Source organism: Chelon labrosus (genome assembly GCF_963514085.1).
Source record: "Chelon labrosus genome assembly, chromosome: 11".
Lineage (NCBI taxonomy): Eukaryota > Metazoa > Chordata > Actinopteri > Mugiliformes > Mugilidae > Chelon > Chelon labrosus.
This window is the reverse complement of record NC_140344.1, coordinates 24,517,004-24,532,878: the sequence shown is the minus strand read 5'-3', so window position 1 is coordinate 24,532,878 and position 15,875 is coordinate 24,517,004. Positions and strand designations below refer to the sequence as shown.

General features: G+C 41.6%; 1 protein-coding gene across 2 annotated transcripts in view; it reads left to right on the top strand.

Annotated features, from left to right (window-relative positions):
- Positions 1 to 3,925: 3,925 nt before the first annotated feature.
- The window catches only part of gnao1a (guanine nucleotide binding protein (G protein), alpha activating activity polypeptide O, a), a gene marked incomplete at its 3' end in the record, with an annotated part of 87,735 nt that continues 75,785 nt past the window's right edge, over positions 3,926 to 15,875 (top strand). The window contains exons 1-3 of one of the 2 annotated variants that reach the window (XM_084555711.1): positions 4,073 to 4,107; positions 4,470 to 5,396; positions 6,263 to 6,305. In XM_084555711.1, the coding sequence (XP_084411837.1) occupies positions 5,279 to 5,396; positions 6,263 to 6,305 (161 nt within the window). In that variant the 5' untranslated portion in view covers positions 4,073 to 4,107; positions 4,470 to 5,278. Of the gene's footprint in view, positions 5,397 to 6,262; positions 6,306 to 15,875 lie in introns of both variants that reach the window. The other variant, XM_084555712.1, reaches the window with a different exon arrangement.

The following is a 15,875-nucleotide window of genomic DNA, read 5'->3' as shown; positions in this document are numbered from 1 at the left end:
CATAAATGTGTAGCACCCACTGAGACCAGACCAGTCACCCACACCCCATAGCAATGACACTCCTTGATGGCAGCAGCCATCCCCAGCAGGATGCAGCCTGACACAGACACACACACAAAAACGCTTTAGGAACAACTAAAAAAAAAAACATGAAGAACAGCACAAGGTGTTGACCTGGCCTCCAAATTCACTAGATCCCAAACTAATCAAGTATCTGTGGGATGACCCACAGAGGCCCCTCCCCTCCCACTAACAACATCCTGTTTCCAGACATCACAGGACACCCTCAGAAGACCCATGTCCATTCTCTGATGAGTCACAACAGTTTTGAAGGCAACAAGGGAGACCTACAATATTAGGAAGGTGGTCATAATGTTATGCCTGATCGGTGACTGTCCTTAAAACAATTTCTATAAGCTGTTGCACTATGGCAGCTGCTGTACTATATACGCCAACAAGAGAGAGGAAGTGGTTCTCATTTTGTTCTCTAAATAAATCCTGTGTCGTTTACACATGCTGAACTATAAAAGGTAATTACTTTCCATTTCACAAATTGCACAGGACTCATATGGGTTTCATGAGTCTGCAGTCTTTTTGTTCTCCTTCACCCGTTAGCAAAGGCTCTACGCTTGACTTCCTGCACCAGTCTCTTATTCTCTTTGGCACACTGCTGTCTCATGCAGGGTTTCATGTGTTGAGGCACCGAATACCACAGTTTGAGAGTTTAAGAGCATACCAGAAGCTGAACAGTAAGATAAAAATCTGCACAGAGTGTGGTCTGTGTATGAAAGAAGGAGTGAAGTGAAACCAGGAGGGTTGGTAGGTGCTGGCTCCAAAATATTTCTGGTTCTAGTAAACTCAGAAATCATAAACTTCTCTCATAAGACGCTAAGCCAGTGATCAGTGTGCTAATGATGCTTTTGAAAGAAATTGTCTGTGTAGACCTTAGGCCTCAAAGACAGGAGGAGTTTCTGGCTTGTGTCCAAATATGGTCACTTCTGGCTCCAAAAATACTAGCGAAGACCGAATGCCAACAAAACAGCAGTCCAAAAACAAATAGATGCCGACACTGAGGTCAGGTTCATCATTTCTGTACTTTACGTTACAGACCTGTATGACTTGACGTTTCCGTGCCTTCTTACATGAGATAATGTACAGTATTATAAAATGAAATGCAATACATCTGAGAACAAGAGACTTTGCGGAATAATTGCTCACATTTCTGTGCATTGTGTCGCCATCTTGGATTTGCCTGACTCCACCTAATTCCTGGCTAATCACAAATTGGGCAAAGAGGAAGAGCGTGAGTGGAGCTGAAGGGAGAAAGTGGCACCGAGGCACACGGCCAGCGAGCCGAGATGACGAACAACTTTCGGCCACACCCTTAATTTGTTATAAATCTCAAGTCAAGATATGATCTAAATGGGTGTGTTATTGAAAAATCCATCCGTGTGCAGTTGTCATTAATGGAAAAATTGGCTTTTTACCAGGCTGTAAACATGTTTATTTCTTCTGTAAAGTTGGAAATTTTAAGTTGTAGGTCAAGATTGACTCACTTTTGAAGCCAGCATCAAGTGGCCATCGGAGGAACTGCATGCTGGCTTCATTTTTCAGCCCGGGAGTTTGTTTCTTGGTTCTGACTTAAAATAAACAGCACCGACTTAATACACAGACTCTCATTATTAATTCACCATCCTTCCTATTTCAGTTTCTAAATTACTGGAACAAATGTGATCTGAATGCGTTCCAAGATATAAATTAGTCCAAACCATTCCAGGCCACAGCAGAGGCACCAAAACACTTTAAGCATCTGTCCAGGCATCTTTTATCTTTGATAATGTCGCAGATGTAAACTCTGGGATATTGTGGATGTACATTACCATCAACCAATAGTCATTATTCTAACCACTGAGAGAATGTTTTTTCTTTAATCCATTAAAGCAAATACATATGTGATTGCATTTGTTTGTTATTACTATTAGCAGTAGTATGATTATTATTATATTTTTCCATTTTCCACCACGGCTGAAACCAACTCAGTAAGTCACAATAACTCACTGTACTGTCATGAATATTACTTTTCCTGTAAACCTCGATGATAGAGGTGACATGCAAAATCATGTATATAATATGATGTAACGTTATCATTATGTGTGCTATATCAAACATTGACGATGCCGATGACAGACACCTGATTACCGAACAAACCGCACCATCAGTTGGAAAAAATGGCTCCATTTGCACATGTGAGGAGTTAAATGAATAGAGGGATTGTGCGGGGACAGCAGCTCAGTCAAAGGATGTGATGGAACAGCTGCCTCCTCCTCTGTCTCTCTGACTGAATGATATTATACTCATGCATTTGAGTATACTCATGCATACATTTGTGACACTATAGAGCCGTAATCGTCCCTAATATGCAGAAAACCTTGCCTGACTCTAATCTTGTGACAACATATACAATACAATTATAGGCTCATTCAGAATTGCGAAGACACTGCCATGTCCTTGTAATGATGTCTCTATCATAACAAGGAGGTTGATAATGCCAGCTTGACCGCAGTGTGACCTACTTTCTACACAATCGACCAGGTTACATGAAGAAGGTGAGTGAAAAGATTCAACCGTCAATAAATAATACAAAAAAAAATAAAAATCAGCCACGACTAAACTAATTCCGCTAAATTTAAAAACATATTAGAGATTCAAAATTTCACATCTACACGTATTTCCTCTAAGCTGTCCAGAAACCAGATATTTTCAATGGTCTACGTTTACACGGGTGATATCATTCTGAATATAGATGCCAGTTTAACTGTTTACACGGACACTAAATAAAATGATCCAATAATATATAAATTATGTTTTTACGTAGCTAGAAACATTAAACAGAAATGGACTTTTCTGACAAAGTGGTTCCGATGGCTGTGGAGGATCAGGTCTGCCACAAATACCAAAAAATTTGAACAAATTCAAATTCAAACAACTTGTTTTGCTACCACAGTTTCTGTCCCTCCCATAAATTCGCCAGGTCACTGGATGTTTATCTCACGTGGGGCAAACGTGGGCAGAAAGTTTGTATTTATTCCAACTATAAAGAAAGGATGCAGCCCTGCGATGGACTGGCGACCTGTCCAGGGTGTACCCCTGCCTCTCGCCCGATGACAGCTGGGATAGGCTCCAGCAGACCCCCGTGACCCTTAACAGGACTAAACGGGTATAGAAGATGAATGAATGAATGAATGAAGAAAGGATGCAAACAAGCATTTACATGGTTAATGGGCACTAGTTCTTTCAAGCAGATTTTCCACAGGTTTCCATTGGATTTTACACTAGTTTACACTAACCTTTACAATCTGATAGAAGATTATTTTCGATAAAGATAGCCTATACTGGTTGAGATGGTTACATACTAGTAGAAATACTAGCGTCCCTGCAAACATAGGCATTGACCAACTGTGCTGCACTGTATGGTTCCAGTTACTTAAAAACTCTCCTAACCATGCTCATACGACTTTCTCATGTCAGGATTTTAAAGTCTTGCACAAACCGCCGCCATCATATACAGAATGCACTGCGCAGATGCAATATAGATCCACTGGGCCTCTTAACATCTAAGCAGCAACTTTGTTCTTTTTCCCTTTTTTTAGATCTTGCCATTTCTCAAATTCATTTAATCACAGCTTTCCTGATTTGTTTCACTCTGTGTATTAATGTGCCTTGTGTCACTGCTTTTGCTTGTTATTTAGGTGACCACAATTTAATACTTGGGTCACATGACAACAACTCAAATATCTTGTCTCCATGGCAACCGAACAAACGTTACGCCCTAATAAAAGGCGTAAAGTTTCTTTTTATTAGTTAAGCTCTATGTACTTTTTGTTTGTTTGAGAAGATTAACGCTAAAAACTCGCCCCTTACGGTAAACAATATATATAAAAGGCACTCGGTTAACTTTAGCTCTGAGTCACCTGCGACCGCACAACATTCAATTTGGATCAAAGTATTCATGCGCCGACAAGTGGAGAATTCCAGCCGTTAGCTATGTTTGCTAACATTAGCCAAAACACCACACAAACTCACTGTTTCTGCTTCATGGCATTTTGGGTAAGTGGAGGTTTTTGAACTAGATGTTAAGTTAAAATGTGATAAAGTGGGGGTGTGTTTCCGTTAACCTGTTTAATAAATTATCTTTAATCCAGCTAGCCACTGGGTTATCGTTTTAGCAACCAACACTGATCTAATGTTGGTAAGAAACTGCGAACCTTTGTTGGATATGCGAGCCGCCATGTTTGTTTTGACTGGGAACTTTTATTAAAAATTCAGGAAAGGTGGCTTTAAAAGACCTTCAGTTGGTTTTAGAGTATGACAGTGGGCTTTTTGGTTACTCAAACGTATGCTAGTATGTGAGGGGCTAATTTGACCCCAGTGTCACCATAACCTGACCCGTTATTTCTGCCTACTCCCAGGGCCTGGATGGGGGCTAATGATTTTTGATGAGAGCCCACAGTGTGAAGGGGGACTATTTAACAGTGCGCCGCCAGGCTGCGCCACTGGGAGCATGGCCGCCCTCTTCCCCATTTGTTTTTTACTGCTCTGACGTCAGCAACCTGCAATTGAACGAATGAACTAACGGAGGACCGAGCCCCTACCGGAGCTACCGGGAGGCAGCAGTAGTGCTACACAGCGAGTCCCCGCCGCCCGCGCCGGAGGAGCCAGTACGGAGGAAAAGTCCACTGCGAGCCGCCGTGAGAAAACAAGCGATGCGAGCGCTTCTCACCGCCGCCCAGTAACGCAAACTAGTGACGAGTGGAGAAAAAGAAGAAGAAGAAGAAGAAGGGGAAACCGTTATCGTGATTTACCGACATTAAAAGAGAGACGGAGAACAGACCGACCACCGAGACCACTCTTGAGAAGCAACCAGCTACGGAGGCTGCATCGTGTCCGTTGCTTTTTTTTTTTTGTTTCGCTGTTGGATCAAACCCGAGTGGATTCCTAGATTTAAATGCTTTAACGGTGCCAGTGTCCCCGGCTTGAGAGAGAGAGAGAGGGAGCTGCCCAGAAAGAGACAAGAGGGATCACAGAGGGATCGAAGAGGCAGAGCTCATAGAAGGAGGAAATAAACCAAGAAAGGAAAGAGAGGAGAAGAAGAAAAAAAAAAAAAAAAAGGATTTGCAACCAGCTTTGTTTCATTTATCCACGTATTTGTTGCGGTTTTTTTTTCTTTTCTTGCGTGGATCCCGGTACCGGTAACGCTATCAAGCTGTGTTCTCTAACCATGGGATGTACTCTGAGCGCAGAGGAGAGGGCGGCTCTGGACCGGAGCAAAGCCATCGAGAAAAACCTCAAGGAGGACGGTCTCACCGCGGCCAAAGATGTTAAACTGCTGCTGCTCGGTAAGAGTCGCTGGTTAAAACCCTCCTACTGCAGGGCTCGTAGGGCCACTTCAGAGAACTGAGACGCTTGGGGCGATGGAAAGGTGTGGTGTAGGGTGGTGGTGGTGATGGTGGTGGTGGTAAATAATAACCATAGAGGACTGTAGTGGAAATTTAAATACATTTGTATAATAACTCGACGTCTGCACGATAGGCTAAAAACATGAACAGTAAAAAATGTAATATACAAAATGATTTCCTTGTTTCCTAAACACGCCCCTGCCTTTTTATTGCATCACTTTGAAGACACCTGCTGTAATAAGATCAATAAAGATATGGCAGGTTGGTAAAAAAATATGTTATCATGCAGTGTCAGTGTAAAAAGCAACTACACCAGAAGCTGGTAACTGCAGATGGATGCCAGAGACAAAAAAAAAAAAAAATGGCAGTATGCAGCAGTGGAGGGCCCCAGCACAACCAGTGCTCAGATCATTGGTCTGGGATGAGAGATTGATTCATTGACTCCTGGCTGGAAATTATCATTTTAAGTATTTAATCTGTGTGGCTAAGTAAGTTACAAGATGGAGTATGGACGGAGGGGAATTAAGAAAAAAAAAGGGAGGTTGAGGAAGAAAGGGTTCAGCCACTTTCTCCATCTTTTTTTTTTTTTTATCTCCACCCTGCTGCTGCTGCTGCTGCTGTGGTTATTCAGGCAGGTTTTTAAGAGGCTGATTCTTCCTTTCTTTCCCCCCTCTCTCTCTCCCCCTCCTCCCCTCTCTTTCTCCCACCCCTCCCCTCCCCTCTCTTTCTCCTTCTTTTACCGACACACGCGCAAACACACACACATACACCCTGTTTACATTGTCTTCTTGTCTCTTATCCCTCAGGGGCTGGAGAGTCAGGGAAAAGCACCATCGTCAAACAGATGAAGTAAGTCTTTAATAAGCACGGTCTAATAACCCTGTAGTGTGCACGTGTGTCCTCCCACTCTCATTTTATCTCCTACATTTTACTTTTTTTTTTTTTTTCACAAAATTATAAAATGGATTGTTGACCCCTGTACTCCTCCCTACCTTAAACCTGGTCTTGCCAAACATCTGGTCCAGCACCACTCTTTCAACTCTTCATCAAATAGCTTATGACGATCTGTGTGGGCGGGAAGACGTATCAAATTAGGTTTAAATCAGGTGCTGTGATTTCCCAATACGTTTTATTGCGTACCGTCATATAATACATTGTATTTGGACCTGATATCACATTGGATAAGATGGCTTCAGATCTGCTTTCTTCACTTTGATAGTACTGTACTTTAAATCTTTATTAATACAGCATAGAAGAGATTACTCTGAGTTTCCTAGAATAGTAATAATCAGTTATTCATTCAAGTCTTTCTTTAACAAATTGCCACAAATAATTTTTTGTGGTTTTTATTGACAAGTGTGAAACCGATTAATTGAGCAACTGATATTCTTTGACCTACAATATGAATGAGCTTTTTTTTTTTTTTTTTTTTCTAATTATGGAAGCAGTTCCTGTAACTTGTGATACCATTATCAAATGCTGGGAAGCCTCTTGGTTGTGCTGGTGTCTGTGAAGGCTTACTTAGCAAACCAGGGATCCCTCCGATGTAGCTCTGAATAAAGACCACTGGTTTTTACTCCTGTAGAGACTGAACGTGTACCGTTGGCGCTCTGTGGTGAGTTTAGTCACCTAATTAAAGCTGTCATATATATATATTCTCCTTTGGTATCATTATAATGTACTTAAGGGACTTATCTGTGGAGAGCTTCTAGGAGCTTTATCATGCTTTAATGGTATATTTTGTATTTACTGTATCACTGCAGTAATCCTATAATATACCTACTGGATTTACTATGGTTCTTCTTTAAGGTTGGCTGCACATAGGCTGCTGTATCAGCTGTATACTCAGCCACCCCCCTCCTCTCTCTCTCTCTCTCGTTCTCATTATTTCTCTCTGTCTCTCTCTCTTTATCTGTAATCCAGTCGTGACATACGGTTTCCTCTGCTGCGTCATTTTACAGACAACCCCGTGTGTTTCAGCCGATAATAGGCTTCGGTCGTGGCCGTACAGTGACATGTCACAAGAGTTCACGATTCTGTGGATCCAGATGAGCCTGTTTCTCAGCTGTTAATCGTTATTCCCGCAGCGCAGCACATTCCTCACACTGACTGACCAGTGCTCCCAGGGGGGTTTATTAAACGTATACACACATTAACCTTTGGAGAATCAAAAATGCTTTCAGAGCACTGGACTGTTGTAAGCCACACATTGACGAGACTTTGAATGATGCTGTGTTAGCTCCTGGCGTTGTTAGGAGCTAAAGTGTTGTACCCTCATACAGATACAGAACATGGTGACCATAATGTGGCTGCTATATTCATTGTTATATAACAAAAGACACAGTATAGCTGTATGAGATACTGCTATTCAGTGCGTTTACAGGATATTTGAAAAATCAGAGCTATTTTTTTTCTTTCTTTAAATCAACAATGATACCTCAGTATGTTAGTTGTCTATAAGGGCCGTGATGATGGTTAGCATCCGTAATTTCTATCCACATTAGCTGTCCAAATGAGCAAACTAATACACAAAGGAGAAATGGATGAAGCAAAAGTGAGCAAACGACAAGAAGGTTTTTGTTTTTCAAAGGTTTGTAGATCACCCTAGTGACAAATACACACTCCAGTCACCTGCTGATGTGGATAGTTATTTCCTCTCAGCAGGTGCAGAACCTACACGCTTGTTGGCTCATTGGCTATAATCTTTGTCGTGTGGTCAAGAGCAATTTTCTGGCCCAGACACGGGTAACGTGAGGCGATACTACAGTTGGCCTTAGTTCTTTCTTTGATGTTGGTCTGACTCTTAAAATGCAAGCCAGCATCAAAGAAGCTGCTTCTGGATGGTGGTGCTGATATTGAATATGACAGACGACTCTAGGTTATATCAATTACACACCACATGCTTCACAGGAGCCATCTTATTTCTGCACAGAGAGCAGCATAATACAGTGTCCCCAACAAAATGACTTGTTACACCAGCCAGACCTTTTCAAAATGCCGGTGTGTATTTAAATACTTTAGGAAAACCACTTTGCTGTTGTATATTCCAAATTGCACCAGATCCAAATTGGATTAAGGGCTTGTGCTGTGATATTTGATGCCATTATTCTCCACAATAAATTCCTCATGTTATGGCGAGGGAGGCTCCTTTGTGGTGGACAGCGCCTAGGGAAGCCTTTGCGTTCCCGTTCCTGTTCAGGGATGCTCTGCTGTTGCCAGAACCTCATCAGAGGAGTGGAAAGCTGTTACTGCTTTTTTCTTTCTCGGTGCTTTGAACATCTGGGGTGTGTCCAAGTGACCAGCATGCGCGTGTGTGGCTCTGTGGGTGCTTTCTTCAGAGAGGGACAGAGATGAGTGGATTAGATTTAGATTGAATGGTCTGTGTATTGAGCAGCGGCGCGTGTCACAGCTGTGCATGGGATCTCAATGAGTGGAAGTAAGGAGTCTATTGACACTTCTTTCCGCTTCTTTTTACAGTATAGTAAAAAAACTGTATATACACTGATCAGGTATAACATTATGACCACCTGCCTGATATCGTCTAGGTCTTTCTTGTGCCTCAAACAGTTGTAACTCATCAGAGAATGGACATGGGCCACCGTGAGGGTGTCCTGGGGCGTCTGGCTAGTGGGGGGGCTTTGGGTCCTGTGGGTTGAGGGGAGGGGCCTCTGTGGATCATCTCACAGATACTTGATCAGTCTGAGATCTAGTGAATTTGGAGGCCAGGTCAACACCTTGTGCTGTTCTTCATGTTTTTGTGTGTGTGCCTGTGTCGGGCTGCATCCTGCTGGGGATGGCTGCTGTCATCAAGGTATGGGGCGGTGGTGGTGCCTGGTCTGGTCTGGTCTGGTCTAGGTGGGTGCTACATGTCTAAGTAACATCCACTCGAATGCAGGGTCCGAAGATTTCCTTGCAGAATAGTGCATTGCCACAAGGTGGTCAATGTTATTTACTTCCCCTGTCAGTGGTTTTAATGTTGTGATATGTAACTGCTCATTATACAGGTAGGTTAGTTTGAGTCAATTCTGTTTTTTGGAAACATGTTTTCGGTAAAGCCTATGTTGTGTCTGCAAGCTCTGCCTGTTAGGTTGAAAAACAGGTTATTGCTTTCTGAGATGTCGCAATCCCTGAATGACAGTTCAGACAAAACAATGAAAAAACACCAATAACATCTGTGTGGGGAGCACAGGTTAACTCTTACAGTACGAGTACCAGTGTATTACAAATGTGAATACATGAGAGAGCTATCTACGTGCAAAGCTACAATATGATTCAATGTAGGACAACATCCAAAACATATGGAAGGGAAATATGAGTCAAATCAAGGAAGAAAATGTGTGGCTGTGCAGAAAAAGGGAATCTAAAGGAAGGAGATTTGCAGGAGAAACCTATGCACATACACGCGTAGTATATGTACACACTCACTTGCCAGTTCATTAGGTACTCTAGTGAAAACGAATCACTTGTAATATAACAGTAAGGCACTAAATACAATGCTACGTTAACACTAGTGACAAGAGAGCACCAAGCTGCAATACGTTTCCAATGGAAGCCAGCGATAAGAACGACAAGCTAACGCTTAGTCGAGAAGAGTTGGAGGATGCATGATATTTCAAAGTTGAGCTGGCTTCAGCTTTTTTTTTGTTACTCTGCTGACGCTGTGATGCGTCCATCAATCATATGCGTTTGTTTAACCAGTTAATATTTAAATGGATAATGTCAACAAGAGCTCGAGCAACACTTTCAACTACGACACGGCAAAAATAGAGCTGACCGCTCTGACTGAGTTGTAGGTTTTGACACTTGTGGTGTGAACGCAGCATTAGCTCCAAGAAGGTTATGGTATTCAGTATTTGTTTAAGATGACAGAGAACTGTTGATTCAGCTGTGTTTTAATTTCGGAGGCTGTGGTTTGCTGTACGGTTGAATTTTATTGTACCAACACATGTTTCCGTCATTTTGAAAACAAAAAAAATTATTTCAGCGAGTGTGCTAGGCTAAATAACAGACACTAGTTTGTGTTCAATTCAATTAACCACAAACTATATCCCCTAAATGTATCATACAGTTGAATTATCACATTTCTTCCACAGTTTCATCATAAACTGAACATTATAACAATCATGAAGGTGGATTTAGTGCAGAACTGTTTTATTAGAACGCATTTGTTTTCACTATTGTTCCCTATAAAATGGCAACTACAATGTGCATGATTTAATCAGTGAGTGTAATATTAGGGCCAGCAACCCAAGGGCCATGGTCATGTATGAACAACATATCTGTATCTCGTACACAGTGTGTGTGTGTGTGTGTGTGTGTTTGTGTGCAAGAGACACCATCTGTTTATGGAGCCTGTGTGTGTTTAGACGTGTGCAAAGGTTCTCTCGCTGCCCAGCTGGCAAACTGACCTCTACAGCAGTGCTCACTGTATGTGTGAGTCTGTGAGAAAACTAATTTCATTTAAGAACATTTTCATAATGCTGAGCAGGACAGAGAAAGCCACTTTCAGCAGCATGCACTGAAAAGAAGGGGGGAATATAAGACAATTGCACCAGTGCAGCCACCACCCCTTTTACTTTAGAGTTGTTTGCCTTTTTTCCCTTAAAGCCTCTGTTTTAAGAGGCTGGTTCTGGAAGGGAAAACCACGGTACGGGGGTAATTATACAAGGAAAATAATTAATTATTCCTGGTATGCCCAGAAGATTAAAGATTTTTTTTTGTAGAGGTTTGCCTAATTAGCCAGAAGTAGGCAGTAAACATTGCCACAAAACAAATACTTTTGTAAGTGAAACCATGTCAACTCATTTTAGTTTCAACTGTCTTATTCATTCATTTTTTGACACAGTTTTAAAATAGAGTGTTACTGTTTTAAGTACTCAATAAATACAACTAGCATAGCCTAACTTAGCTAGATCTCAAAGTGCACTGCTTTTAGAGAGGAAAACAACTGGAAATAAATGTTCCTTTTTAAATATTTAAAGCTGAAAGCTGAGAACTGCTTTGTTTTTTTGTTGTTTATTCAGCCATATAGCAACAGAGCTTTTCTGTGAGAATGTTAATGGGTTCAGTACAAAATAGCAAACGTGGTGGCAACAACAGCGAAAAAAAAAACAATTCTTACCTTGAGGCAGAAGTACACAGGAAATTATTAAAATATCTGTGGATCAGTGAGAGATTGACCAAGTGACTTTAATCTCAAAATGCATATGAATTAGAACTCAACTCAGTGAATTGCTAAAGCCACCAGGGAAGTAATAATAATAATAATAACATTGTTTAATTAAGGCCTGTTGTATGCGAGTACAAAAACTAGTTTCTATACCAAGTGTGTTGTATTTGTCATGATCAGTACTTCTTAGTTTGTAAAAAATAAAAATAGTTGTATAATGGTTGCAGGGTGACTGCTCCCAAAGTGTGAAAAATAACCCAGAAGGATATTATCAGGATTATTTTGCCTTGAGCTCAGAGACTGCAGAGTCATAACAAGTATTACAAAGAGTTAAGGGGCAGCTTGAAAAAAATGAGCACAGTCAGTGTTTCTGGTTTCTCTAGACCGCCTGACAGTCACATGTGTCTGTTAGTGACCACATTTCTTACTTTATTAAGTCTCCAGGTAATTTCTCTTTCAATCATTACCAGTCTTTAACCCGTATAAATTTTGACGTCAGACATCACAAGATAAATGCTGTTTATAGTCGTGGACTAGCGGGAGCAGAAGAGGCCTCCGCTGCCTCACATAACAATGCCCATTTGTAGTTAAGTAACAGACTTACTATGTTTGCTCAAACGGAGCAGTGGCAGTGTACACTCATAATTTCATCATCCCTGCTTAAAAAAATGCTTAGAATATTGTTCCACTTCTTGGAGGGTGTATTATCAGGCTCTGAAGTATTATTCATTGCCGTGTTTGTGCCTCGTTTTCAGCAGGGATCTGCTTAGGGTATCGCTGATGGTTGGATGAACTGACAAGGAGTAATTATGTTATTGTTGTTGTGGATATTATCACAAAACATGTCGCCTAGATCACTGGAACTTTTTTACAGTAGTTTTGGAAGTATTGCAAGAGGCCTGACACTTGTGTGAACCTATCAAAGGCAGCCATCCGTGTCGCTGAATATACAGAGGAAATTAGCCAACCTTGCATTCACTGAGATGTGTTTGTGAAATTATTCTGATTAGAGCGTGGTAGCTTCCGAAAGACGTGTCCTCTTTCTCTGGCGAGACGATTTGAGCGAAGAAACATCAAATCAATTCAGTGAGTAGTCACTGATTCGGTGTCTGAAATACAATACCTCTTATTCTCCGTTTGTCTGCTTTTCCTCATCTCCAGCTTTCTCATACAGTGTATATGTGTGTTTGTGCCTTGCTGACATGATCGGAGGCGACCGGCCGAAGGGAGAACAAACGCTATTCGTCCCTCACGGCTGCACAGCTTCCCACAGGCTGTTCCCACCGTGTGTGTGTGTGTGTGTGTGTGTGTGTGTGTGTGGTTTCTCTCTCTAGAACAGGAGATAATTAGGTTTAAGCCTCAGAAGAGGAGAATAAAAGGGGGAAGGGGAGGAAAAACGGAGAGAAAAAGGTGGCGTTTTGTGCAGAAAGGCGGGGGGGGGGGGGTTAGAGATGGAGGGAGACAGAAAGGGAGCTTTAATGAAGTAAAATAAATGCACAGTGCACAAAATGAGAAGCAGACTGGGGATAGGAAAGGACGTTTGATAAATTGGTGGAGGTAAGGGTGAAGGGAGAGAGAATTAATACACAGAAGGAGTACTAAACCAAGAGAAAGAATTCAATTTTTTTTTTTTTTCCAAAGCAGGGTAAGGTGATGTGGGAGTGTGAAAAGAAGCCCGGAGAGGAGAGAAAACGGTGAAGCAAGATATGAGGAGGGAGGATGAGTGTGAATGAGGCTGGGGGTGGTAAGAGGAGGGAAGCAAAGACGATTTCGAGCAGGAGTGGAGAGATTGGCAAGCGATAGAACATATTCTCACTTATTAAGCAAGCGAGGGGAGGTGACAAAGAGAGACAAGAGCAGGGTTGTCAAGGACCGAGAGCAAAGGGCGCTCCTCTCCTGGACTCTGTTCTCCTCGATAATTATTAGCCTCCTTTTCCTGACATGGTAAGACACGAGGAGGGGAAAATAGAGAGCGAAAAAAAAAAAGGAAAGGGGGAGGAGGGGTAAGAGGGGAGGAGGCTCATGTTGGCACCAACTCAAGTCTGGTCATCTGAAACAGTCCGTCAGCCAGATAATCATCCTTCATTGGTTAAATGTAGCCGTGGGCGTGCTCATCAGTGGAATGATTTGATTGGCTGCCTCAGTGAGCTGCAGACGATGGTGGTGTTTGGGTGATTGCACGTGCTCGCTAGCACGTCCGGACAGTCTTTGACACCCTGGAGTGTGTATTTAGTGTTTGATTCTCATTGTATGTGTGTAAACCAGCACACTTTAACGTTAAGTAATAAAACGTCCAATCCAATCCATCCGCACTTGGACGCAAACACTTTATCTCACATGAAGTGTACGCTCTTTGTTCCTTTTTTTTCTTCTCATCTTGGGAGCGCATTTGAACTGACCTCCTTTACCCAGAGTTTCTTTGTCTTTTTTCCTGATGATAATCTTTCCACACCTTTGTTAAGCCTTTCTCAACTTGCATTGCTAGTTCAGTGTGTGTTTACTACTTAAAGCTGCAAAAAAAAACAAAAAACACCATGCTGATAACTTAAAACCAGGCAGTTGTGTTTATGTTGGGTATTATTAATCATCAGTGCCTTTTGGAAATTGCAAGAAATCAGATGTTTTAGGTTTCCACCAGACAATATAGCACAATGACCATTGTAAGTTTCCAGAACATCTGTAAAACAAGAACTCTTTTCTGACTGTCTATATGACCAGAACACCACATGTAAGAAAAGTATTGGATCACCAAGTAAAGCCCCTGCGTTTGTCTGGGTGTCAGCTTCGTGTTTTAGACATAATGGGCTTAGGTTTTCTAAATAACTACAAAGAGAACAGATAAAAGTTGAATCAACATAGCTGACTTCTAGTACATTCCATCATCTGGATGCCAGACAATCTTCATAGACCCTCCCCACTGATGGACTGCTTTTACCAGATACTGAAACTAAGAAGAGCACACTCATAAGTTAACATTCAGGTTTTGTGCAGTTGCATAAACATCGGCCCTAACTTCTCCAGAAAGTGAGCTAGCAAGCTGTCTCTGTATGGTGGGGACAGACCAAACACAGTATAACCGGAGTCACTGTTTAGTCTCGTGGCTTCATCTAATCCTAGATAATATTGTGTCAACTCTTGTTAGGACTCCCTTTTTTTTTTTTTTTTTTTTTTGTCTGTCCTCCTTGAACATGTTGCTGCTGTGACCTATAAACCATGTTCTGCAGAGATTCCCCTGTCAAGAGCTGGATAATGTATTCCAAATTGGAAAGGTCACTCAGGTAAAAGCATATATAGTATATACTTAAAATATAAAAGTAAGGCAGGGGAAATGAGCTCTCTTAAAGTTATGTAATCATAAGGTATTGGATTATTTTACTGACATAGAAGCAGCACAGTATTGACGTAGCTGACGGCAACAATATTTGCCTCGCAAAAGTAAGTAGTGGACTTGAAATACTGCACTGCATAAATGTCAAGTTTTGTTAAGACTTTTACATCTAATATTTACTATATTCTGCCATTAATTGGTGTTGGATATGATCTAATTTCAATGGCTAGTGATGGTTGTAACTGGAAATGTTATTATTTACCTGCAAAACGTTGCTTACATGGACTTGGAGTGCAAAGTTAATAGAAATCTATGTCGTTTATTTTCATAGGTCTATATCTGTCCTAATACTTACACTGCTGTGTCAAAGTTTTGAGCTCAGAAAGCCCCTACTGTCAGCCATAAAGTTCTCCCAAAGTAAAATGCATAACAGGCAAAAGTTGGCGCTTCTGGCAGAGATCTTTTGCAGGAGTTTTTAAAAAAAAAAATAAAAATGTTTCATCATCCTTAATGTGTTGGGTTTCAGATGAGCTGATGACATTTAAATTTGTGATCTCCGTCGGCTCCTAAAACACAGACCGCAACAGCTGCAATTGATCTCAGAAGTATTGTGAGTACAGACCTGAAACTGAGCATAGCGGCTGAGTGGCATTTTAGTGGCTTAATTAGAGAACCAGGCCGACATCTCAGAGCACAGGTATGAATGCTTTCACCGGGGTAAGCCCCCTGTGGTGTAGGCTCTCCGCTCACTCGTTGAGGGACTGTAAATGCAGCTTTGACCTCCCTTTTCTGAAATGAATCAATCCTCTGGAGACCTTTGCGCAGTCACATCTCTTGAGATTTGTTTTTCCTCATTTCTCAGGTCGTTTGAACCCACCTGCGGGTAATCTTTCAGTAGCCTAGTTACTGATGGTAGTGATTC